Raw genomic sequence first — 27,845 nt, forward strand, 5'->3', positions numbered from 1 at the left:
TGGTGCAGCCCGGGCCACAGATGTAGGTGTGTGAGTCACTCGCATCATCCCGGGGCGCAAAGGAGCGCGCACTCACTGCAGCTCAGCGACCCCGACCCACTGACACACGCACCCCGGCCGGGCTGGAACATGCGCCTCTCCTGCATCTCCCCGTTAATAAATGCGCTCCTGTGCGGGCTCCTGGCAGCAGAGAAATGGCCCGGTGAGTGGCTTTATCTTCCTTTACGTCCCTTTGTCTCTTACCCATCTGATCCCCTGACCTTCTTCATGGGCTGTAATGTCAATGGGAGCGGCCGGGTGGGCGCAGTGCGCAAAGTGTCCAGGGGTCGCGGGTGGGGGAGTCGCGCGTCTGTACCGACGGGTTAAATGGTAACAGTAATTCACAAACCGTATGTTACTGTGAGAATGTGTGTGTGTTGCAGTTCAGCATCACGGTGACCGGATCTAATGTGGGATGATCAGCCGCAAGGACACGCGGAGGCGCAGCGCTGTATGTAATGAGCGATTGCGCCCTGTGCGTCAGCGTCTTAACCACATTCTGCCATAGATACAGCTATGGGACCAAATGGCTTATGATAAATAGAAAACTATTTTTAATTACCGGGACCTGTTATCCAGAATTCTCTGGACATGGGGTTTTCTGGATAAGGGATTTTTTTTCCTTAACTGGGATCTTCATACCTTAAACACTACTAGAAAATCATGTAAACATTAGTGATCGGCGAATAAATTCGCCAGGCGCGATTTTGCGGTGAATTTCTACGTTTCGCCACCGTCTAATAAATTTCGTTGTGAAAATTCCGGCGGGTGAAAAAAAAAATTGGGCACGTGTCAGAATATTCGTGCGCATAAAAATTGCTGCGTGTCTAAATTATTCGGACACCCATTGACTTTAATGCATTTGGAGAAAATAGACGCGCGGGGTCGAACTGGCCCAATGTTGAAGGAAAACTATCCCGGAGTAGGGAGGAATAGGGAACCCCCAAAATAAATATTTGAGCGACAGATAGTTTATATCAAATTAAGTGGCATATTAAAGAGTTTTACCAAACTGGTATATACATTTAAAGGACCAGTAACATTTTACAAAAAAATTTGTTAAAATACAATGAAAAAAAAACAAAGACAAATTAAAATTTAAAATAGCAAAGCCCTTATTAAAAAATAACTAACAAAAACTCCGCTTCCCCTCCTCTTCAAAAAAGGCGACAGGGCGACCATCGATTTCTCCTCCCTGGCTATTCACTGACAGCGTGTCCTCTGCCCCGATCTCCTTCTCAAGCTCTTCTTCATCCTCCTCCCAGGAGCAGCAGTAGAAAGGCGATATTGGCGGGCTCCATGGGAAGCTGCAGGCCATGTGGCTGGAGGCGCATTACCAGGAGGCAGAGAAGCTGAGGGGGTGACCTGGGGCCTGCATTCCAGGAGGGGTTGGCACCTTGGCTATGGGGCTGGGGTAAGAGTGCAGGTGGTTGTAAGGGAGTGCGGAGGGGGCAGCCAGGTGTGAGTGCTGTTTGTGGCTCTCCAGTAGAAGCAGTAAGAACATGCGGGACTGACCTATTCTTAGCGATGGCCACTCTGTCCCTCTGCCGGCGGTTTTTGAACCAGTTTCACATCTGTATGGGGGTGAGTCCGGTGGCCTGGGCCAGTTCTCGCTTCTTGCTGGGGTTGGGGTAGGGGTACTGCAGGTACCTTTCCCTCAGGAGGCAGCTTCTCCACCTCCTGGTAATGCACCTCCAGCCAAATGGCCTGCAGCTTCCGTGGAACCCGCCGACAGAGGGACAGAGCAGCCGCCGCTAAAAAAAGTTCAGTTCCGGAGGCACCTGCCTTTTTTGAAGAGGGGGGAAGCGGAGTTTTTGTAAGTTATTTCTTAATAAGGGCTTTGCTGTTTTAAATTTTAATTTGTCTTGGTGTTTTTTTTTTTCATTGTATTCTAACAATTTTTTTGGGAAAATTTTTTTATGTTACTGGTCCTTTAAGTAAATATTGCCTTTTTACATCTCTTGCCTTGAACCATCATTTCGTGATGGTCTGAATGCTGCCTCAGAGATCACCTGACCAGAAATACTGCAACTCTAGGGGGCACATTTATCAAGGGTCGAATTTCGAAGTTAAAAAACTTCGAAATTCGACGATTGAATTAGCCAAATTTTGGCTATAGGTTCTAGGAGGTCCCCATAGGCTAACATAGCAATTCGGCAGGTTTAAGGTGGCAAAGTGTCGAAGTCGAAGTTTTTTAAAGAGACAGTACTTCGATTTTCAAATGGCCGAATATTCAAAGTATTTCCAATTCGAATCGAAGTCGAATTTTGCCTATTCAATGGTCGAAGTAACCAAAAAATACTTTGAAATTTAAAGTTTTTTAATTCGAAAATTCACTTCGACCCTGAGCAAAAGACACAACTCTGTCTGTTAATTGGCTCATGTGACCTAACATGTTTGGTTTGTTTGTGTGCACCGTGAATCATACGATCCCAGGGGGCGGCCCTTATTTTTTTAAATGACAGTTTTCTATTTGTGATTACCCAATGGCACATACCACTAGAAAAGTATATTATTATGAAAATGGTTGATTTACATGAAGCAGGGTTTTACCTATGAGCTGTTTTATGCAATATATCTTTATAGAGCCCTATATTGTTTGAGGGGTTTTCCTTCAACCTATAAAATGGAAATAGTTGCCCTAGATATGGACCACTTTCCTTCCATCGCACGTTGCAAGTGACAGTGAGTGAATAGCCAGAGACTTGTGGGAAGTAGATCTCACTGTTCCTTTGTTGGAAAGACATTCAGCTTCCGGATCTCACCACGGAGAGCGGTGACAGTAAGTGATTCATTGGTGGCTTTTATAACACTTTGGATGCACTTCTAGTCCTGTGGGGGGGGGGGGGTCTATAATTGCAATATGAAAGAAGTAAAGAACCTTTTTCTTTCAGTCAGGATAAACTGGCAGTTGGTCAGCTGGAAGTTTTGTTTGCCCTCATCTAATTTATCAGAATGTTTTTGGAGAGTTTGAACTTTAAAATGTTAAATCAATGAAGTCTCTCAGGGTCATGTGTCCATTGGTCCATTGTGTGTCCAGAGCGACAAATGCTGGATGTGCCGGAACATTCCTCCTTTCCCCTTATTGTTTGCTCCTTTGGTATTTTAGGGGATTATTTATTAAACTCCAAATACCAAAAGCCAGAAAAATATGTGTTTTTTTAATATAAAATCAGATTTTTTTTTTAGTGGAAAAAACCCACATATTTTTCAGGATTTATTATACCCTAATAATGGAAAAAGTCTGAATCTGAAAATCAGGCATCTCAGAACAGTCGAGGTTGCATATAAGTCAATGGGAGAAGTCCCGAAGTTATCTTGATGGGTTTCGTAGAATAATCCCAAGATTTTGTGACTTTTGAAATCTGAGTTTTTGAGTGGAAATATTCATAGAATTCATTTTTATTTTCATGATTTTTTTTCGAGTTTTTTCCCACACAAGAAAAAAACAGACCGGTTTTGGTCATAGTATTTTTCAGAAAATAAATTCGGACTTTGATAAATGGGCCACCCCGTGTAAAAAATGATATATTGACAGAGCACTTGTTTCCTAAAACATTTGTGTTAAAAGTAAAAAAGTACACTAAGGGGCATAATTAACAACATTGGCAACTATCACCGGTGATGTTATCCATAGTAACCAATCTGATCTTTGCTTTTGTTTTTCTAACTTGTAGGTGACTGTTCAAATCTAATTGCTGATTGGTTACTATGGGCAACATCACCTATGATATTTGATTCCTTGGGTGTCAGGAATCACCTGACTGCAGTTGGGAATCATAGGAGCTGCAACATGGAGATGACCACGGTTCCTGTATAAACTTTAGAAAAAAGGGAAAATTGTGCCTAAAAACATTAGGCAGAGGTGCAATGATGCTTTGACCACAAAATCCATGCAAAGATAAGAGGTCCTGTGCACTTACTCTTACTTAATTTGCTAAGTACATTATGACATTTTGTTCATTATCCCTACAATTTAACTTCCCAAAAGTTTTTTGGGGATAATATAGCAAGAGGTACAAAATCTGCACTAGGCATAGATGCCCATAGCAACCAGTCAGATTTTAAAATTACTACTCTGCTCTGGCAAACATCTGATTGGTTGATTACTAGACCTTACTACCTCCTGTTTATGAGCCAGAAATCTCCTGTCATTGTTGGTGTTAGTCAATTTCCATCCATGTGAATGACAGGTATGATAATGGGCAGGGTTGGACTGGAGCATTAGGGCACAACCTGAAGGGTCCTCCTTGGCAGTCACAGGGCCCCCTCCTGACTTTCTTGACCGCGAACCCCCTCCCCTGCTGTGCTCACAAAGAATGGTGTGGAGCCGCGCGCATGCGCAAACGCTGATGCGCTGCATGCATGTTCTAATGCAGAGGCGCAACCAATTGGGGGAGCAGGTCTGGGCGATGAGCCCCGGGTCCCCCTTGATTTTTTCTCGGTGTCCTGTCGGCCCAGTCTGACCCTGATAGTGGAGTATCATGCTCTGATTCACCAGCTTAAATACATGTGCCATTACCCCAAGCTTTAAGCGCCAGTTTCGATGCATGGCAAATACAATTTTATCACTTTATCACTTTACTTTTGAGTTGAAAATAGTGTCTGCATATTTCACAAAATAACTTCCTGTTAAAATAATGTTTCCTTAATGAAATCGCAAAAGTGTCCTTGAAATGCGAACAACTTTCATGACTTAATTAAATTCCCTTATTTATTATTAAACGACCGTCACGTTGACACTCCAATACATGCAGCTGCCACCATGAAAGATGTTCAGGAAAATAAACTGCTGTGTGTGCCTATAAACTGCAGCTTAAAATAACAGTCCCTCATTCTTACTGGCTATTTTAGACTATTTATGATTAGGAGCTGATATTAGTTATTAGTTATGGAATGCAACTGGATGGAAAGATGCGATAGATAAATCTGAAATAACACAAAAGTTAAAGGGAAAACCAGGCCCAACCTTACCAAGAGAAGTTTAGGAGTCAGGAGTAACTCAACAACCTTGCAGGCATCTTTATAATTTAAACCTGCTTTATGGCCTTACATTTTACATGCACACTGGTTAATGTTGTAATGAACACAATCATGTCAACGTCAGCGTCCGATCCAGATGTTCTAAAATGTTATTTTAACTTTGGTAATTTCTGGACAGATACTTTTATTAATATTTATCATTAAAGGTTACGTTTTAATTGTGTTTCATTAAGTGGGAACCTTTGACGGTTACAGTGCAAATATATGGGTCTGTTACTTCTATTTATCAAACTTCCAGGTCGTAGCAGGGTCGGTTGGACTTCTTGGTCAGGTTTGCTGTAGCGGTCCTCATTCAGGAGGTCTCGCATAGTAGAGACTGAGCCATTCTACAGTAATACCATACCATACAGAAAGAGGGAGAAAAAGATTTGCAAAATGTTTGACCATGCCCATTTTGTGACCACACCCCCTAATTACCATATTCATTATACAAAATTTGGCAGGTTATGAAAGGGTGAACACATTTCTGTGGTTTTTATGTGTTTCAGTTTTGTGTTTCAGTTAAGCAAATTAAGGCGAATTGCCCTTTAAGCTGTGAGTCTAAGTTCTCCCAAGAGACCTGCTTATCTTAAACTGTTCTTAAAGTATCTATTCCGGGCTTTCTTCCAAAAAGACAATTAAGTTAGAAACTTTGTATCTTTTTCTGGCTGTTCAGGGCAGGAGGCCAAAGAGAATGTCGGGATATTTCAGTAACAAACCCGGGACTGCTGGCTGAGCTGTCAAAATCAGGACTGTCCTGCGAAAAAACAGACAGTTGGGAGTTATGGTTATACAATTAGGACCAGCCCAAGACAGAAGATTAAAGTTTCTATGTGGTGTCACAATGATTCATTCCTAGTCACTGCAGCCAAAACTGCCTTTAGATCCTATAGTAATCTATTGAAATGTGGTGATATTGAAGCACATGGTGAATTAACTTTCACTGTATGGCCTTTTTACTCGTATGCTACTAGTGCTGCTAGAGAACCTCACCATAGGCTAAAGCCCTAGTACCAGTGAAACCCCAGCTATTAGGGAGGGGCGAATTTGACCCGTTTCGTTTCACCAAAAATTTGCTGCTGGCCATTAAAGTCTATGGGCCCGTTTTTTTTACGCACGACGCCATACAAGTCTATGGGCGTAATTTTTGCAGCAAATCAAGGTGAAAAAATTTGCTTATCCCTACCAGCTATATCTTTCTTGAAGGATTCGAAACCTTTCGCTAAGGGGCCCATTCACCAAGCTCGAGTGAAGAATTCGAAGTAAAAAAACTTCGAATTTCGAAGTGTTTTTTTGAGTACTTCGACCATCTAATGGGCTACGTCGAACTTCGACTACGACTTCGACTTCGAATCGAAGGATTCAAACTAAAAATCGTTCGACTATTCGACCATTCGATAGTCGAAGTACTGTCTCTTTAAGAAAAAACTTCGACCCCCTAGTTCGCCACCTAAAAGCTACCGAACCCAATGTTAGCCTATGGGGAAGGTCCCCATAGGCTTGCCTAAATTTTTTTGGTCGAAGGATAATCCTTTGATCGTTGGATTAAAATCCTTAGAATCGTTCGATATTGGAAGTCGAAGGATTTTCATTCCCAGTCGAATATCGAGGGTTAATTAACCTTCGATATTTGACCCTTGATGAATTTTCCCCTTAGACTTTACTGAGGCGTTATGCTTTGCTGATATTTGTACACATCTGTTCTGTCTCTGGAGGAGGTATCCAGAACAAGGAACAGACCTTTTACATGTCATTGCTGATCCAGAATATCATCATTAGTGCTGGGCAAATTTGTCCCAAGTCAATGGGTATCCGAATAATTTTGAAGCGCCCAAATCTTTTTGATGCAACAGATTCTTCGCCTGTGAATTTTCGTCGCAGTTTCGCGAATTTATTTGCTGGCGGTGAAACACGGAAATTCCAAGTGAATATGCTTTGCCCATCACTAATCATCATCACTAATGGTGCATTATCTCTTCTGCCCCAGGCTAATACTCACCAACAGGAAGGTTCCACATGCCATACTCTCTAAAAGCCCATCTTGGACTGGAGATACTCCAGGCCCTCTGAAAACGTTCTTGTATTAGTCATTCAGTCAAAAATTCATGGAAATCTAGGACAGCAAATAGATATTCACCCCAAATCACAGCCTAACTGATGTTCAGGTTTTCATGGGTATCTAAGGGAGCGAATTCTGCCCAGTTCATATTTCATATTCCAGGAGACCTTCAGACTGAGCTCCATGCCATTGTTCCAAACCACCTGGTCCCACAGTATAAGAACATTTCACAAAGATGGCATTTTTATGCAGAGATGCCTATCTACTATCTCTTTGCAAAGTTAAGTAAAGCTAGTTTCTCTAGATATTGGGTTTCCATGCTCCAATAAAGGGTAAGCTGGTTTTGAGCTTCCTCTAAAAATATGATGGAGAGGGATGTTCTGCATGGACCTGGATTTGTAGACCTGCAGAAGGGTCTAGAAGAAACTCAGCCATACACTACTGTATAAACAAATCTATGATTCCAGTATATTATCAGTTGTCGAAATTATGGTTTTCATCAAAGTGCCACCACCGCTATAAGTTCCTGCATGTCCAGTCATGAGAAATGTGATGGCCAATCGAAATACTGGCACTGCCCAAGGCTGATTTAAATTGTTTCCCTTGCATAGAATTAATTTATGGGCACATTCATCTCAGGGAGGAGACAGCTGCTGGGGATCTGTGCTTCTGTATGTAACTCCATTAAAACCATTAATCAGCTGAGACTGAAAATTAAATTAAAAATTATTGGGGTTTTTTTTCATCTTTCTCTTGTAGCCCAGAGCATAACTCCCAGTGATCCTGTGGAAAATGACAGAAACGTACTTAGCAACGCAGTGGTGAAGGAGACTATTGAAATAAAAGGTACCAGGGTTATTTAACATATCATTTCTCTTCCCCACCGTTCTGGACAGAGCGCAGTCTTTACCCCATTGACTAAATTATCATTTTCTCTGTTTTGTTATGCATGTAGGGGACCCGATTTTTATTTAGAGTCGAAGGCCTCCAGAGTCTGTGTGAGATAGATCTTTCTATAATTTGGATCTTTATACCTTAAGGGGCAGATTTATCAAGGGTCGCATTTCGAAGTGTAAAATACTTCGAAATTCGACCATCGAATTGAAATACTTCGACTTCGAATATTGAAGTATCTTTTACCAAATTTGGACATCCTGCGATCGAAGTAAAATCGTTTGATTGAACGATTAAATCGTTCGAATCAACCGATTTTAGCGTGCGATCGAACGATTTTACTTCGATGTGTAAAGACTTAGAAAATGCTTGTAGAAGGTCCCCATAGGCTAATATAGCACTTCGGCGGGTTTAATTTGGCGAAGTATTGAAGTCGAAGTTTTTTTAAAGAGACAGTACTTCAATTATCGAATCTTCGAATATCCGACCGATTTTACTTCGAATCGTATTCCAAGTCGAAGTTGTAGTAGCCTATTCGATGGTTGAAGTATCCAAAAAAATACTTCGAATTTCGAATTTTTTTACTTCGAAAATTCCCTCGAATTCACTTCGAACCTTGATAAATCTGCCCCTTAGTCTACTAGAAAATCATGTAAACATTAAATAAAGGCAATAGGCTGGTTCTGCTTCCAATAAGGAGTAATTATATCTTAGTTGGGATCATTTACAAGCTACTGTTTTATTATTACAGAGAAAAAGAAAGTCAGTTTTTAAAATTTGGATTCATTTATTATAATGGAGTCAATAGGAGACGGCCTTTCCGTTTTTCAGAACTTTCTGGATAACGGGTTCCCGGGTAACGGATCCCGTACCTGTACCCAATATGCAATGTTTGTTGTCTTTCCTATGCAGACTGGTCAGCGGAAACACAGAAGAGGAAAATATTGATCAGCAACGCTACGAGCGTGAGGCTGGAGTGCAAGCTCTCTAGTGATTCTGGTGATTGTGATGTCGTCTGGCAACATGAAAGTGAAAAGTTGCTTAATGTGAATAATACAGCGGGAAATACATGTCACACCGTTTATGAGTGAGTACATTGCCCTTTTGTGTTTAAACAACAGGTCCTGGAAATGTAAGTCAGCAATTTTTATGTTTTTCTTGATTTCTTTCTCTCCCCCCCCCCCGTCCTCTTGGTGCATCCTAACATCTGCCACTAAGGTTCCCTGCTTTTGTTCAAATCACTGCTACTGCTTCTTGCATTATGTTAGGAAAGCATGACCACCCATCTCCTATCTTTTGGGAAAATAATTATGCTATTACAGGTATGGGATCCGTTATAAGGAAACGCGTTATCCAGAAAGCTCTGAATTACGGAAAGGCAGTCTCTATAATAATAAAACAGCCTCTTGTACTTGATCCCAACTAAGATATAATCAATCCTTATTGGAAGCAAAACCAGCCTATTGGGTTTATTTAAGGGCAGATTTATCAAAGGTCGAAGTGAATTCGAGGGAATTTTTGAAGTAAAAAAATTTGAAATTCAAAGTAATTTTTTGGATACTTCGACCATCGAATAGGATACTACGACTTCGAATTTACTTCGACTTCGATTCGAAGTAAAAATCGTTCGAATATTCGACCGTTCGATAATCGAAGTACTGTCTATAAAAAAACTTCGACTTCAATACTTCACCAAATTAAACCTGCCGAAGTGCTATGTTAGACCTTCTACAACCACTTTCTAAGTCTTTACACATCGAAGTAAAATTGTTCTATCGTACGCTAAACAAACGATTTTACTTCGATCGTACTATGGCCAAATTCGGTGAAAAATACTTCGACTTCGATATTCGAAGTCGAAGTATTTCAATTCGATGGTCGAAGTATTTTACACTTCGTAATTTTACCCTTGATAAACCTGCCCCTTAATGTTCACATGATTTTCTAGTAGACTTAAGGTATAAAGATCCAAATTATGGAAAGATCTATTATCCGGAAAGCCCCAGGTCCTGAGCATTCTAGATAACAAGGATATTTTGTTTTTGCTCAATTTGTGCTTGCACTGCTAAACTTTTAGATTACAGTTAGGGCAGATTTATCAAGGGTCAAAGTGAATTCGAGGGAATTTTCGAAGTAAAAAAATTCAAAATTCTAAGTAATTTTTTGGATACTTCGACCATCGAATAGGATACTACGACTTCGAATTTACTTCGATTTTGATTCGAAGTAAAAATCGTTCGAATATTCGACGGTTCGATAATCGAAGTACTGTCTCTTTAAAAAAAACCTTCGACTTCAATACTTCGCCAAATTAAACCTGCCGGAGTGCTATGTTAGCCTATGGGGACCTTCTACAACCACTTTCTAAGTCTTTACACATCGAAGTAAAATCGTTCGATCGTACGCTAAACAATTGATTTTAGTTCGATCGTACTATGGCCAAATTCGTTGAAAAATACTCCGACTTCGATATTCGAAGTCGAAGTATTTCAATTCGATGGTCAAAGTATTTTACACTTCGAGATTTGACCCTTGATAAACCTGCCCCTTAATGTTTACATGATTTTCTAGTAGACTTAAGGTATAAAGATCCAAATTATGGAAAGATCTATTATCCGGAATGCCCCAGGTCCTGAGCACTCTAGATAACAAGGATATGTTGTTTTTGCTCAATTTGTGCTTGCACTGCAGATTTATCAAGGGTCGAAGTGAATTCGAGGGAATTATCAAAGTAAAAAAATTCAAAATTCTTAGTAATTGTTTGGATACTTCGACCATCGAATAGGATACTACGACTTTGAATTTACTTCGACTTCGATTCGAAGTAAAAATCATTCAAATATTCGACCATTCGATAATCAAAGTCTCTTTAAAAAAACTTTGACTTCAATACTTCGCCAAATTAAACCTTCACTTTCTAAGTCTTTACACATAGAAGTAAAATCGTTTTTACGATTTTTTTACTTTGATCGGCCAAATTCGGTGAAAAATACTTTGACTTCGATATTCGAAGTCAAAGTATTTCAATTAGGGTGGTCGAAGTATTTTACACCTTGATAAATCTGCCCCTTTATGTTTACATGATTTTCTAGTAGACTTAAGGTATAAAGTATACCAAATTATGGATCTATTATCCAGAAAGCCCCATGTCCAGAGTATTCTGGATATGTTGTTTTTGCTCATTTTGTGCTTGCGCTGCTAAACTTTTAGATTACAGTTAATGATTTTGCTGTTGCTGTATCTCACCTCATCATCTGTTCATGTGATGTGTTTCAGGAGATTTTTCCTTGTTAGCAATAGACTCACACCCTGAGTAAATAAATCTTCATATCCTAAATTCCTCATCATTTTACCTTGATGAGGTTGTTTACTTTTAAATTAACTTTTGGGGGCAGATTTATCAAGGGTCGAAGTGAATTCGAGGGAATTTTCTAAGTAAAAAAAAATTAGAAGTAATTTTTTGGATACTTCGACCAGCGAATAGGATACTACGACTTCGAATTTAATTTTGAAGTAAAAATAGTTTGAATATTTGAATATTCGATAATCAATAAGACAATAAGTACTGCCTCTTTAAAAGAACTTTGACTTCAATACTTCGCCAAATTAAACCTGCTGAAGTGCTGCTTAGCCTATGGGGACCTTCTACAATCATTTTCTAAGTCTTTACACATCGAAGTAAAATCGTCGATCATACGCTAAAATCGTTCGAATTCGATCGAACGATTTTACTGCGATCGTTCGATTGCAAAATTCATTGAAAAATCCTTCTACATAGTGTTTTAACTCGATGGTCGAATTTCGAAGTATTTTTTACTTCGAAATTCGACCCTTGATAAATCTGCCCCTTAGTACGATGTAGAGAGTGATAGCAGTTAGGCAGATTATACAAAAACAAAAAAAAAACTAAAAGGTTGAACTTGATGGACGTGTGTCTTTTTTCAACCTTTAACTTACTTACTATGTTACTATATTCTGAGACAATTTGCAATTGGTTTTCATTTTTTTTATTATTTGTGTTTTTGAGTTTTTTTCGCTTTTTATTAAGCAGCTCTCCAGTTTCAATTTACATCAAAAAAAGTTGCTAGAGTCCAAATTCCCCTAGCAACCATGCATTGATTTGAAAAAGAGACTGGAATATGAATAGGAGAGGCCTGAATATAAAGAGGAATAATAAAATAACAATACATTTGTAGCCTTACAGAGCATTTGGTTTTTACCAGGGGTCAGTGAACCCCCCCCCCCCCTCCATTTGAAAGCTGGAAAGATTCATAAGAAGAAAGCAAATAAATAAAAAAACTATAAAAAATATGTAACACTAATTTGGTTACTGTCTCTTTAAATCACCACTTACCCTTGGCAATCCAGGGGCCCTGAGTCCCTTTTTCATATGAAAAGTACTGGGAACTGGGAATTACAGCGCAGTGCCTCCACCTAGTGAACACTGAGGAAGACACCTCAGGGGGTTACACTAGGAATAATAAAACACACAGTTTGCAATTTGAACCAATATAAACTTTATATAAACAAAAGTAAACACTTGGGCAACTAATACACTCTGCACTCCTACACTGGGGACACGTGGGACACTCCCTAAACCACTATTAGGTGCTTAACTGTTGCTTCACACAGTCCTTGGTAGATATCACAGTCCTTGGTAGATATCACAGTCCCAATCCTCCTGAAGGGGTTAATAATCACACAGTTCAAATGATTGTCCCTTCCCCAGAGCTCTTACTCCCCAGGTAGCGCTACCTTATTCCCCAAAAGTACCTCTCCCTTTTTAATGTTGGCAGCAGCTCTCTCATAGCAGGTAAAGGGTTAAAAGCTGTCTTCAGTATGGGGCCCCACGCTTGTATCCGTGCCAGTATCCTCCCTTGGGTGGCTCACTCACCGGGGTGCTCTCAGAGGAATTCACACTGGAGATCACACACAGCTCTGCAGCAGAATCAATCTCACTAGTGGCACCTTTCTCCTTCTGAGTTTGCAGCAACTTGGCAGGGGACAGGCTGGGCTCAATCTCCCCAGATTCAGCAGCTTCTTCTCTGCACCTCACAGTCTTACAGCTACTCACGCTGGCTCTCTCAGCTCTCTCCCTGGGAGACCCTGTGTTTTTGGCTCCAAAGTCAGGCACACCCTTTCTCCCCAGGATGCACTGGGGTTCCCAGCCAATCGGTTCACTATCCAGCATGCAACTGGGCTGGATGATGTCACTGGAAGACAAACAGGGGAAGGATTCTTCCTGTCCCCTACAAATACATAATGATGACCAGTTGAAAAGTTGCTTAGAATTAGCCATTCTATAACATACTAAAAGATAACTTAAAGACGAACCACCCCTTTAAAGGAGAATGCAAGTCCTGCAAGCTCTGTCTTACTGCACTGCCAGTTGGTAGTTACTCAGTTGGCCCTATCAAGCAATGTCAACCTGACTCTCCAGAACATCAGGTTTCCCACGATTCAGGTTTCATTGTCGCTAAAAGTCACCTTGAGAATAGTGATGGGCGAATTTGCGCTGGTTCGCTTCGATGAAAAATGTGCGAATTTCCCGCAAAATTCGCAAATGGCGAAAAATTCACGAAACGGCATCTGTTTTATAGGATGCCGGCGCACATTCGCCAGCAAAATTGCGCCAGCATCCAAAAAACGGACGCCGACGTCCATTCTTTTTTTGACACTGGCGAATTTTCACGGCCATTTTTTTTGACACTGGCGAATTTTCGCGGCCGATTCGCGAATTTTGCCCATCACTACTTGAGAAGTCAGATTAGTACTAGTCTTCTATTTAAAGGAAAAGGAAAGTTAAAGTCACTGGAGCTCCCTAAGTGATTCTTACCCCAAACTAGTGCTCTGCTTCTGTTACTGTTACTTCTGGTACTGTTTGAGGAGCACTGCACCGCCATATTGTACTGTGCGCCTTGGATCCCATGGGCTTAAGGAAACTGGGTCATGAAACCAACAAAAAATACAGTCAATCACCAAGGGGCAGATTTATCAAGGGTCGAAATTCAAAGATAAAAATACTTTGAAATTCGACCATCTAATTAAAATACTTTGACTTCGAATATCGAATCGAATTTGACTATCCTGCGGTCGAAGGAAGGACGATTCGAAGGATTTCATCGATCGATTTTATTTAGACTACAAAAAAATGCTCTAGAAGGTCCCCATAGGCTAACATAGCACTTCGGCAGGTTTAATTTGACGAAGTATTGAAGTCAAAGTTTTTTTTAAAGAGACAGTACTTCGATTATCGAATGGTCGAATAATCAAAGTATTTTTACTTCGCATCGAATTTGAAGTCAAAGTAGCCTATTCGATGGTCGAAGTATCCAAAAAATTACTTCGAAATTCGAAGTTTTTTTCTTCACAAATTCACTAGGATCCTTATTAAATCTGCCCCTAAGTGTGGCACAGGAACGCCTGGGACACTGGAAAAAGATGGTATCATGGCCGTTTGAGTGCTCATGAAACAGAACATTTTCTGGAGTGTTTTTTGAAGAAGAGTAGTGTCAGGCTGGGGGCGCAGATAATTGACTTGAATCACGGGGGGTATTGATTTTAACTTTCCGTCAACTTTAAAGGAAATCTATACCCCCAAAATGAATACTTAAGCAACAGAAAGTTTATATCAAATTAAGTGGCATATTAAAGAATCTTATCAAACTAGAATATATATTTAAGTAACTATTGCCCTTTTACATCTCTTGTCTTGAGCCACCATTTAGTGATGGTCTGTGTGCTGCCTCAGAGATCACCTGACCAGAAATACTGCAGCTCTAACTGTAACAGGAAGAAGTGTGGAAGCAAAAGACTGAACTCTGTCTGTTAATTGGCTCATGTGACCTAACATGTATGGTTTGTTTGTGTGATTTGTTTCTAAAATGGAAATTTTCGAGTTATGATTACCCAGTGTCACATACTACTAATAAAGTATAATATTATGAAAATGGTTTATTTACATGAAACAGGGTTTTACATATGAGCTGTTTTATGCAATATCTTTTTAAAGAGACCTACATTGTTCAGGGATATAGTTTTCCTTTAAGTAAAGCAATTAAACCCCAGTGTAAAAAAAACTTTTGCGTGCCTACAAAATATACAGCACAAAACATTTTTAATCTGTTTAGATTTCAACTATCAGACCCTAGCAAGACTGGAATCTATACTTGTATTTTTAACAGAAGTTCAGAAGTCAGAGCTGAGTTTCATATAAGCGGTAAGAAGTAACATTACATTTTATGAACTCTTGTGGTTCTGATGTGGTAAACAGTGTCGGACTGGGGTGCCAGGGGCCCACCAGAAAACCTTAGACCTTGGGCCCACCAGAAAACCTAAAACCGTGGACCTTTTCCTCCTCTACTCACTCAACCTCTTTATTCTTCTAGTCTTTTATATCTACTTACAATATTCTCCCATTATTAAGCATTTTTCCCATAAAGAAATAAAAAATGACCATGAAATAGGCCAAATGTTTAGAAGCAAGAGGCCCACTAACACCTGGGCCCACCGGGAGTTTTCCTGGTATCCCGGTGGGCCAGTCCGACACTATCTATTGATATTTTCTGCACCTATGGGAAGCTGCTTCTGTTATTTTCCTGAGCTACTGGGTTAGGACTAATGAAGGCATGCCACTCTACCAGAAGCCATAGCTGGAGTATTGTAGGTTCCACAAATGCTTTTGAATGTAGGGCAATACTGCCAGAAGATATAACAAACTATTAGGAAGAGAAGACAAAATGGTTAGGGGAACAAGTGTATAGGTTAAGGGTCTGTTATTGCAGAGGAAGACTAGCGACATGCTTCCCCTAGAAAATGATTTTTAAAGGATCTTTAAGAACAGAGTGTAGGAGCTTCCCTGATTAGTGTAGGAGCTTCCCTGATTAGTGTAGGAGCTTCCCTGATGCAAGATAGTAGAGCATTCCAGAGGCATGGGGCAATCAGAGAGAAACACTTACTGCACAACTCGGCTATTGAGAGGAACTGTATGGCCAACAGATTGTCCCGGCCTGGGCACAGAAACCTGGAGTGAGTATATGAGGACATAAATATATAAAGAGGAACAGAAGAATGCTGGGCTGTGAAGGACAGGATAAGAATTTCATACTTAATGCCCTACTGGACTGGGAGCCAGGAGAGAGACTTTAGTAGTGAGGTGGTAAAGAGAGGTGTAGATACAGGTGAGATGATACTTGCAGAAGCAGTAAGGCTGGAATAGACTGGGTGAAGATGACATTCTAGGAAACCAGCTAGTAATACAGGTATGTTACAAGAGTCTGTCCTGGAGAGGACAGACCAATTTCCTAGAAAAGGACAAAAAGAAGGGACGTATGTTTGCAATGTTCATTAGAAAGAAGTGGCATGTCCTAGACACCTAAACCCTTGCCTTGGGAAACTGTGGGGGGGAAAAATGTAGGGGGACATTGTTAACTCCAATTTTAAATGGAGAGCCAGGTTTGGTGGGAATATGAGCAGTTTGGTCTTGGACACACAAAATGCTATGGCAGCGAGACATTGTGTGATCTTAGCCTGAACAGCAGGGTTGAGATCAGGGAATATCTTGAGGACAGGTTTCAAGCACAGATGAATTAATCTTTGGGCCAATTACCAGATTGCTAATTACCTCAGCCTGTTCTTAATTTTATGAGCAATAGTAATTTTTACTGCAAAAATGATGTCCATAGATGTGAAAAAATGTGTTTTGCGTCAAAAAAAAAAAATGTTTTCACCCATAGACTTCAATACATTTCACCGAATTTTTGCCATTTGGTGAATTTTAAGCGAAGCAAAATGGGTCAGATTCACCCATCACTAATGATCAATCTAAAGCAATTAACTTTTTAATTTATTTTCACTATATTTCAGTGCCTACAGTTAAGGGTGCCGACAAACCCTTCGTTACTTATAACGGAGATTCCGTTGTCATGAAATGTGATAGTTCCAAGTACAACCCAATCGAATGGATCTGGTACAAAGTCAATGAAAGTGAAAAGGTAAGATGGGAAATCAGTGATTCTTCAAACTTCAGCGGATACATTTAATCTGCTTTACATTCCACATAATCAGTGTTTTAGACAACTATTTTAATTGATTGTTAGGGGGTTTTATTTTATTATGTCATGTTTGGATCGACCCTTATCATACGCTGTACAACATGCATCTGAATGGTGTTCCAGAAAGTACTTTTAATTCCAGGTCAAAACCTGAAATTGTTTTAAAGTAATAAAAATATTATGCAGTGTTGCCCTGCACTGGTAAAACTGGTGTGTTTGCTTCAGAAACACTACTATAGTTTATATAAATAAGCTGCTGTGTAGCAATGGGGGCAGCCATTCAAAGGAGAAAAGGCTCAGGTTACACAGCAGATAAGCTCTGTAGAACATAATGGTGTTATCTGTTATCCACTATTTAACCTGTGCCATATAGACTTTTTTTCAATTTCCACCATTGCTACACAGCAGCTTGTTTATAGGAATTATAGTAGTGTTTCTGAAGCAAACACAGCAGTTTTACCAGTGCAGGGCAACAGTACATGATATTTTCATTACGTTTAAGGGATACTGTCATGGGAAAATATGTTTTTTTTTCAAAATGCATCAGTTAATAGTGCTGCTCCAGCAGAATTCTGCACTGAAATACATTTCTCAAAAGAGCAAACAGATTTTTTTTTATTTAATTTTGAAATCTGACATAGGGCTAGATATATTGTGATTCCCAGCTGCCCCCAGTCATGTGATTTGCGCTCTGATAAACTTCAGTCACTCTTTACTGCTGTACTGCAAGTTGGAGTGATATCACTAACTCCCTATCCCCCCCCCCAGCAGCCAAACAAAAGAACAATGGGAAGGTATCCAGATAGCAGCTCCCTAACATAAGATAACAGCTGCCTGGTAGATCTAAGAACAACACTCAATAGTAAAATCCAGGTTCTACTGCATCACATTTAGTTATATTGAGTTGGAGAAACAACAGCCTGCCAGAAAGCAGTTCCATCCTAAAGTGCTGACTCTTTCTGAAAGCACATGACCAGAAACTTGTAGTTCAGTCAGCACTCACCAACATACGATTCAGTGGTTGCAGTTGCACGTGTATTGTGATCCACTTCCCATCTGGGTTACGATACTCCAATATATAACACAGCACTGCAGATGAAGTATACTTTGTTTAAAAAGCCTTTATTGGAACATATGGCTCACGACCTGTTACATAGCAACGTTTCAGGCCTACTCTCGGCCCTTTATCAAGCTACTATTTAAATCCCGTTGTTTCAATTTATAGTCTTCTCACACAGTGCCATCTAGTGGCTAACACTTATCATATCTTAACAGATCCAAAATAAATACATTTTTCTTTATAAAAATCTCTCTTTGTATATTTCTGACTTGATCTGTCCCTCGTGCAAGTCTGGTTTAACATAATATATTCATCTAGACTTGTCCATAATCTGCAAAAAATATATAAAATACAATGACAAGATATTAAAATAAACATTAAAATCAATCTGTCTTCCAATACTAGGAGGATAGTTACCTGAATATAGGGTGTAAATCGTACTCACGATTAAGGCAATGGGGTTCTAGTGTCTCCAAAGTACGTATCCATTTCGCTTCCTTTGTTAAGTGTTCTTAAACTCTGTTACCTCCCTGACGGGATATGGGTACACTGTCTATTATTTGGAATTTTAACTGTTCACCCCAATGGCCTTTTTCAGTGAAATGAGCAGAAACGGCTTGGTCAAGTTTTTTTTTAATTTAATGGCTGACTTGTGTTGTCAAATCCTTTCCCTGACTGTACGGGTAGTTTGTCCTACATACAATTGGCCACAAGGGCATTTAATAACATAAACCACAAATGTGGATGTGCAGGTAAAGTACCCTTTGATATTTATTGGAGTGCCCTTGCGAGGATGATACACTGTATCCCCCTTGAGGACATTCGAGCAACAACTGCAAGATAGACAGGGAAAGGATCCATTATTCCTGGAGCGTAATAAACTCTGTTTCATCAGATTACCTCCCACATCAGCTCTAACCAGCATTGATCCAATAGTCTTATTTCTTTTATAGGACATTAGTGGGGGTTGCCTAAACGCTTCTACATTAGGAATCCCATCCTTAAGTAGGCTCCAATGCCTCTGAATATTTCTGGAAATCTCTCCACTTAATGTTGTAGATCTTGAGACAAAAGGAATTCTCTTAGTTTTTGTTGTATGTCTATGTTCACCAGTATCACTCAGTACCACAGATCTCTGTTGTTTAAGAAGAAGTGTGGGCTACCCCCTGTGTGTGAATTTATCTTCCATTATATCCAATTGTTCAATCATCCTATTCTCATCAGACACTATCCTTTTTTTGGCAGTGATTTCCTGGTTTGTATCGGATGGAAGGAATCAAAATGCAACAGCGTATTCTTGACATAAAGATCAGTCATTAAATGGCCCCCCTCCTTGATAACCATAGTATCCAAAAATGCAATATGATTATGATCAGTATGAAGTGTAAACCTAATATTTGGTAATGCTGTTTTAATCTCTTCAAAAAAAAGTATGTAGGGTCCCATGTGGCCCCGTCCATACAGCAAACACATCCTCAATGAAGCGTAGCCACACTAATCAATGTTGTTGAAATCTCTTATCAGTATAGATGAATCTGTTCTCAAAGTTGTTCATAAAAATATTTGCATAGGATGGGGCCACATTTGACCCCATTGTCATTTCTTTAATTTTCATGTAAAAACTGTTCTGGAACAAAAAATAATTGTTATGCAACACTAGCTCTAAACATTGTAAAACAAGGACTCCTGTTCCAGCTCGACGCGGACAGCCTCCACACCCCTATCATGTGGGATGGAGGTGTAGATTGATAATATATTTTTTATGTGACCACATTTATATGAGAACAGTCTATTCCAATGACGTCAAATGGTTATGTGTCAGAGTGTAAGAATAATAAAATCTAATAACAAATGCCCCTATCATTCTGATCATAAAAAACCAGCTGCCTGAGGCAGGAAAGGTGAAGGGAGGGGTGATGTTCCCCTATTTATTATTTCTCTTATAAATGACACCCCCGTGATGAGAGTCCACTTTGTAAGCTACTGACAGAATTCAGAGTGTCAGCAGATACTAGATGAGGCCTCTTTGTACAGAAGTGTTTTCTTTATTGCTGAGTTCATCCCTGTGTCTGCTTTTAACAGATAAAGAACTGCAAGGCTGAGGGACAGTTGTAAGCAGGAAACTATTTTCAGTTGAAATATCTGTACAAAAGAACATTCAGTTCTCTTCCAACATTTACGTATGTATGTGCACTCCCATGTTAATCTATAAAAGTTGTGAGGAGTGTCTATGGCAAAGCCCTCGTGTTACACTTCGGTGTCACATTCAATGCTTTCCCAAAGCAAAACCATTCTGTATTCCGTTGTTAAACTCAATAAACCTCATTCTATTTGAAATAACCTTATCTCTGAGTTTAGCTTTCCATATAACGAAGTCATAGCAAAAAAATTAGCAACAAGAGGCTGATGTGGGAGGTAATCTGATGAAACAGCGTTTATTACGCCCCAGGAATAATGGATCCTTTCCCTGTCTATCTTGCAGTTGTTGCTGGAATGTACTCAAGGGGAATACAGTGTATCATCCCGCAAGGGCACTCCAATAGAAATCAAAGGGTACTTTACCTGCACATCCACATTTGTGGTTTATGTTATTAAATGTCCTTGTGGCCAATTGTATGTAGGACAAACTACCGGTACAGTCAAGGAAAGGATTCGAGAACACAAGTCAGCCATTAAATTAAAAAAACTTGACCAAGCCATTTCTGCTCATTTCACTGAAAAAGGCCATGGTGTTCAACAGTTAAAATTACAAATAATAGACAGTGTACCAATATCCCGTCGGGGAGGTAACAGAGTTAAAGAACTCTTAACAAAGGAAGTGAAATGGATACGTACTTTGGAGACACTAGAACCCCATGGCCTTAATCGTGAGTACGATTTACACCCTATATTCAGGTAACTATCCTCCTATTATTGGAAGACAGATTGATTTTAATGTTTATTTTAATATCTTGTCATTGTATTTTATACATTTTTTTGCAGACTATGGACGAGTCTAGATGAATATATCATGTTAAAACCAGACGTGCACGAGGGACAGATCAAGTCAGAAATATACAAAGAGAGATAGTTATAAAGAAAAGAGATAAGTGACACATTTTCTGCAACAAAAATGGTTTTATTTTGGATCTGTTAAGATATGATAAGTGTGAGCCACTAGAAGGCACTGTGTGAGAAGACTATAAATTGTAACAACGGGATTTAAATAGTAGCTTGGTAAAGGGCCGAGAGTAGGCCTGAAACGTTGCTCTGTAACAGGTCGTGAGCCATATGTTCCAATAAAGGCTTTTTAAACTAAGTATCCTGCATCTGCGGTGCTGTGTTGTATATTGAAAGCACATGACCAGGCAAAATGACCTGAGACGGCACCTACACATCAATATTATAACTAAAAAAAAATACACTTGCTGGTCCAGGAATGACATTTTTTATTGTAGAGTGAATTATTTGCAGTGTAAACAGTGTAATTTATAGATAAAAACTACACCATAAAAATTGTGACAGAATCCCTTTAAAACACTTTAATTTTTTGTGTTACTGTTCCTTTAAGTTCTCACCAGGCTCCCATTAGTTATTTTTGCCCAGAACATCTTCAAAGGAGCAAAAATGGAACAAGACTCTGGTAGACCTGTCAGATCAATTTTTTCAATTTTTTTTATGTAAGTTTCTAAGTAGAATATGCTGAAAACAATGGTGGTTGTGTATGAAATTGGCCATAAACTGGCCAATATTAACTCAGCAACATACCGGCCTGTGATGGGTCTTCTCAGTCCCCCATGTAATTTGATTGTTGGCTCCAAATAATTGGATTTACCTTGGAACACAGCTTGGGTGTCTATATTGACCAAAGACCTTGTCATTTGGTTACCTTATCAGGACCACCTCAATAGTGGCCAGCTTCAGTTGTAGGAAATATGGTTAACTTGCTAGCCAGTTTAACTCCTAAACATTTTGTGGTGCACCCATAAGGTATTATTCAATTTGCATTCAATACATCATGCTCTGGGCTCTGTGGGAGGTTGTGTGGGTTCATTGGCAGTACTGTCAAATATTTCTGTTTTATTTACTGTACCGTATATACTCGAGTATAAGCCGAGTTTTTCAGCATCCAAAATGTGCTGAAAAAGTCTACCTCGGCTTATACTCGGGTCAGCGGGCAGTAGCTGAGATTGCAGTCACTTTAAATCATTCCTATACCAACAGTTCACTTGGGGAGAGACTGCAATATCCCACAATGCCCTCTGTTGGTTATATGAAAGAATAACAGTGACTGCAATATCACACAGCGCCATCTGTTGGTTATATGAAAGAATAACAGTGACTGCAATATCACACAGCACCCTCTGTTGGTTATATGAAAGAATAACAGTGACTGCAAAATCACACAGTGCCATCTGTTGGTTATATGAAAGAATAAAAGTGCGCCCTCTGTTGGTTATATGAAAGATTAACAGTGATGGCAATATCACACAGCACCCTCTGTTGGTTATATGAAAGAATAACAGTGACTGCAATATCACACAGCACCCTCTGTTGGTTATATGAAAGAATAACAGTGACTGCAATATCACACAGCGCCCTCTGTTGGTTATACGAAAGATTAACAGTGATGGCAATATCACACAGCGCCCTCTGTTGGTTATATCAAGGATTAACAGTGATGGCAATATCACACAGCACCCTCTGCACATGGTAGTGGGACAGTGGGACAATGCACACAGTAATCCGTTTGGCAATTCTCTGTCACCATCAACTTTGCAAAGAAGTTCGGTTGATCGCTGGGGGGGTCGCTTTGGCAGAATGTGCGCTGCTGGGAGAAAGGGCTGTAGTTGTGTCTAGGCTTATACTAGAGTCAATAAGTTTTCCCAGTTTTCATAGGTAAAATTAGGTACCTCGGCTTATACTCGGGTAGGCTTATATTCGAGTATATACGGTACTTAGCATTTTCCCTTCCTTGACAAACATATCTAAGAAAATTATGAAGTGCTGTTCTTGTGCATGTAAGTTAAACAGTTCATGTACCTTTTATGCCCATCATTGTAGCTGTGGCAGAGCGTTTTTAAATTATCTTTCTAACTGCAAAGGTCTAGCCCTTAAAGGTATCATAAGTTTACTAGGATGGGAAAATCAGAATATTGAGTCAGTCAATCAATAATATCTGACATTTCACTTTTTTTTAAACTCTAGGTACAATTAAATATGTCTCTAGACTCAACCAAGTATGTCGTTGAACACAAACGAGCCAATGAAACAAAGCTGCACGTTTCAGATCTTTCTGAGAAAGACAGCGGGACCTACATTTGCAAGGCCGTTTTTAAAGTGGGAGAAAGTGAAGGGCACGTCAAGCTCAGTGTTCTCAGTTACATGGTTCCTCTCAGGATTTTCTTTATAATAGCGGCTGAAGTGGCTGTCCTGGTCGCTGTTATTTTGCTCTATGAGATGCAAACAAAAAAGAAACCATCTCAGCCAGGTGAGACATCACATATTTATTCTACATTTAGATATTTCAGGTGGAAACAATAGTTTCCCATGATAAGGCTAAAATTATAATTATAATATAAGGGCGAGGTGGCCGTCGCTGGCGAAAATTCTCCAGAAATCCCATTCGCAGGGACATCGCTAATTCCTTAACAGGCATAGTGGACAATTACCAAAAGAGAGCATCGCTAGCGCAGTTTCTCGCCCTTCGCCAGACGCACTATTGCTCAGGTGAAGGATCATTACTCCGTAAATTCACTAAAGTGCGAATTTTCCAGTACGTTACCCCTTTTGCCACAGTTTCCTTGGCCAGCTTAGACCAGGCAAACTGATAAGATGAAGCTACATCCTCCTCAATCTTATGTCAGTGACATCATATCCTGTATCCTGGAAAGTCATAAAAATTATAAAAAATACTGGCATGGGATTGTCTTTAAAAGTTGTAACTGTTAAAACTTTTTGTTTTAACATTTTAAATAAACCCTTTGAGGGGCATGCCGCATTTGTTTTAGGGTGGGCTCATGTCTATGGCATTAGAGGATCTCTTTTGTCTTTATTTTGCTTCCTTGGACATTTGTAATAATAAGTGGGCACTAGTGATGTGCGAATTTATTTGGCACGCGCGAATTCACGGCAAATCTGCGTGATTCGGCGGCGGTGAACAAATTTGTCAAACGGGCACAAAATTCGCTGGCGAAAATTCGGTGGTGTAAAAAAAATGGAGCCGGCGTCCGTTTTTTTGGACGCCGGTGCATTTTTGCCAAATAAACTGACGCCGGCATTAGTTTCGTGAATTTTTCGCCGTTTCGCGAATTTCGCTGGAAAACAGCGCAAATTCGCCCATCACTAGTGGCCACTTCAAGCATTTGCACAAACCTCTCTAATAAAGACTTATACATGACCTATATGTAGTTCAGTATGAAATGCTCGCCAGTGTTGGTCGGCTGCCTAGATGCAACTTTGCATTTTAGGGAATTAGCAGTGGTTGCGAATTTTGCCTGATGAAGTTGCACGGAGAGTGAGGAAGCCTATCAAGATGAAAATTTGCCCTTTAGTGAATTTGCCCCTAATTGTGTAGTGTTGTCAGTACCTGAATATCGATGGGCGAATTTGCGGCGTTTCGCTGAACAATTTGCGAATTAACCGCGAATTAAACGGCGCCTCGTTTTTGACACCGACATCCGTTTTTTTGACGCCGGCGCCCGTTTTTTTGAGGGGCGTTTTGCAAATTTATTCGCTAGTGGCGAATCGCGCAAATTCGGCGCACATTTGCACCTGGCGAATAAATTCGCCCATCACTATACCTGAGCCAATATGTCAAAAGAAATTACAGTATTCCCCAGCAAAATAGCTAACAGTTTAACCTATATCTGGATCCCAACAAGGAATTGTTTTAAGGATAAAGCTTTATGTAAAAAAACCTGCCTGAGTGGTTGTCCATCTTTGAGACTTCTATTGTTGTCTCTCTAATGGTCTTCATTCCGTGCTACCTAATCAATGGTCAGTGACTTTGCACTCAGTGGGAAGACATAGTAATTCACGTTGGTGTGAATACTCCTATTATAAATTTTGAGGGTGTGTTGTGTTTCAAGCAGAATGCCCTTAACCCAAGGCTGCCCTTGTTCATGCACATTCACCATATCAAATGGCCTTGCACAGAAAGGCAATGACTGTAATTAAAGCAGATACAGTATGTCCCAGATTTACCAGGATTATTCCATTTTTAGGACTTTTGTCCACTGTTTCCTGATAGTTATTCGATGTGAAATGTCCCTGTTAACATTGGTGCAGCAGTACAACAGTTACCCAAAAGTTACCCATCTGTAGTAAGGGTAGGAGGGAGGAATTTCTACCACTTGGCAACATTATTCAAATTTGATTGGAAAAGCATATTTTGTACCATATTTTCTATGAAACCGTGGATTTAATTTAAGAAATACGTGCTGTGATTTTTTTTATATAGTTCACGTCTAGTAATGTCAAAATGTGTTTCTTTTACAGAAGCTCAGAATGACACAGAGCAAGCTGAGAACCTGTAAGTGACCTTCTTCAGATCAGATGATACAAACTATTTACTTTTGACTCTTTGTTTAATATTAATTTTTCCATTTCAGAAAATCGGAGGAGAGCAGTAGTGTTGAAACCAGTGCAGCCAGGCAACGCAAAGTTTAACCTGCTGCATAAAAGGTAAATGAATTGTTCCTTGTAAAAAGCCATTCTGAGTCAGGGATAGAAAGCAAGGGTAGCCATAAGAATTGTGTGGAGCAGAGGCTCGTTTGCAAAGTGCAAATTGCCATCTTTTTTTCTGCACACTTGGGCGAATTTATCCCGTTTCTCCAAAAAATTTGTGAAAAGCGAGTTTTGACACCGGCGTCAATTTGTGGGTGTCTAAATTGACAATTTGACGCTCATTATAGTCAATGGACGTGCGTTTAATTGTCGCCGGAGTCGGAATAGTCAAAATTGTTGCCGGTTTATTGAGTTTATTTGCCAAACCATGGAAATTCACTGCAAATTCGCGCCTGGCGAATAAATGTGTCCATCACTAACGCTCATGAATACAGTACTGCCTCCATTTGCATCCCATCAAAGATCCCTCCCAGAGCTGCTTTAGAAGGTGAGAAATGAAATTCAATATTAGAAAAACTGGCACAAATAGAAAATAGAAAGTCAGTGGAAAAAGTTGTTCTTTCTGGTGAACTATCTAAAACCAAACTGAACTGAAAAAAAGTATTTGAAGGTGAACAATCCCTTTAGGGAACATGGAAGGACACTTTTGAGTTTTTGTGTAAGTCTCATATTGTTTTATGGGTTTTCTTCAACACCCCAAAAAATACACCAGAATTAATTTATGAACACAAGAGGAAAGAGCTAGTTGTATGTCTTTGCTTCTTACAGGGATCACCAATGCTACAGGCAGCCTGTTCTCATGAATTACAACTAAGTGCACACATTGATGCTTCTCTTCCAAAACATGTATATGGCATGTCTAGCCATAGAATTCAGTCAGCTTTTTTCTTGCATTAACTGCCATTTGAAAGGAGAACTAACCCTAAAATGAATGTAGTTAAATATTTTATATAGTGAACTTATTGCACCAGCCTAAAGTTTCAGCTTGTCAATAACAGCAATGATCCAGGACATCAAACTTGTCACAGGGGGTCACCATCTTGGAAAGTGTCTGTGACACTCACATGCTCAGTGGGCTCTGATTGGCTGTTGAGAAGCTAAGCTTAGGGCTCGTCACTAATTATCCAGCAGAAAATGAGCTTCCCCTGTAATATAAGCTGATGCTACAGGGCTGATTATTCAATTCTGATGCTAATTGCACTGGTTTCTGTGCTGCCATGTAGTAATTATCTGTATTAATTACTAATCAGCCTTATATTGTGACAAGCTATTGATATTGTGTAAGCACAGTAAGTGACAGCAGCACAGAGCATGTGCAGTGAATCAGCAGAAAAGAAGATGGGGAGCTACTGGGGCATCTTTGGAGACACAGATCTTTACTGCTAAAGGGCTGTGGTTGCCTTGGGCTGGTACAGAAGCACAAAATATAATGTACAACATGTCTAACTACTTCTTTAGTTAAGCTTTAGTTCTCCTTTAAGTGCCATGATCCATCAAACTTAAGTGTGCATGTGAAAGAAAAAAAAGGGAGCTACTGGAGTGTTATGCTGTAACATATACTATACTATGATATACTATCCTTTAAGGACAACTTAAACATAACAGAAATACATTTTATTTTCTAAGATGAGTAAACTGATATTGATTTTGGAGGAAATGGCCAAAGCTAATAGCATGTCATCTGCTGCTCTCATCCCAGTATATATATCGCTTTAGCAATCTCAGTGCCTCTGGAATCTCGTTTAATAGCAGCTTTGTTTGTTTCCTTTTTGTCTACATAGAATCAACTGGATAAGGGCCCTTCAGCCTGACCTCAGCGATACTGTCAGATACACCAGACCCTCTAATTTCATAACTCAAGTAAATCCATGTATTGTGAAGAAATCCTGGATGATGAGGATACAGATGAGATGCATTACCTCTTCCAACTAGCCTTATTATGTATACTCTTTCTCCTTGCCTTTATAAATGTATATGACTTCAGGGCTAGAGCTCTTTTATGCATTCTTCTTGTATATAGGAGCAATTACATTCGCTATTTACATAAATTAATTCTTGAAATTCAAGTACAAATGGAACAAACTTCAATGATAAATGTTATTTCAATGTG

The 27,845-nt window shown here is 39.7% G+C and overlaps 1 protein-coding gene across 2 annotated transcripts; it reads left to right on the forward strand.

Moving 5' to 3' along the window:
* emb.S (embigin S homeolog) lies at positions 1–27,845 on the forward strand. Of its 2 annotated transcripts, none has more exons than XM_041580577.1 (9): positions 1–202; positions 7,880–7,966; positions 8,927–9,101; positions 15,145–15,233; positions 16,880–17,007; positions 23,315–23,597; positions 25,607–25,640; positions 25,720–25,797; positions 27,515–27,845. In XM_041580577.1, the coding sequence occupies exons 1-8, from the start codon at positions 130–132 to the stop codon at positions 25,775–25,777; spliced, it is 927 nt and encodes a 308-aa protein (XP_041436511.1). In that variant the 5' UTR covers positions 1–129; the 3' UTR covers positions 25,778–25,797; positions 27,515–27,845. The 2 variants fall into 2 exon arrangements, with proteins under 2 accessions (XP_041436511.1, XP_018099985.1); XM_018244496.2 differs by having other exon boundaries at positions 25,720–25,792; positions 27,517–27,845.

Source organism: Xenopus laevis, chromosome 1S, assembly GCF_017654675.1.
Source record: "Xenopus laevis strain J_2021 chromosome 1S, Xenopus_laevis_v10.1, whole genome shotgun sequence".
In the NCBI taxonomy this organism is placed as follows: domain Eukaryota; kingdom Metazoa; phylum Chordata; class Amphibia; order Anura; family Pipidae; genus Xenopus; species Xenopus laevis.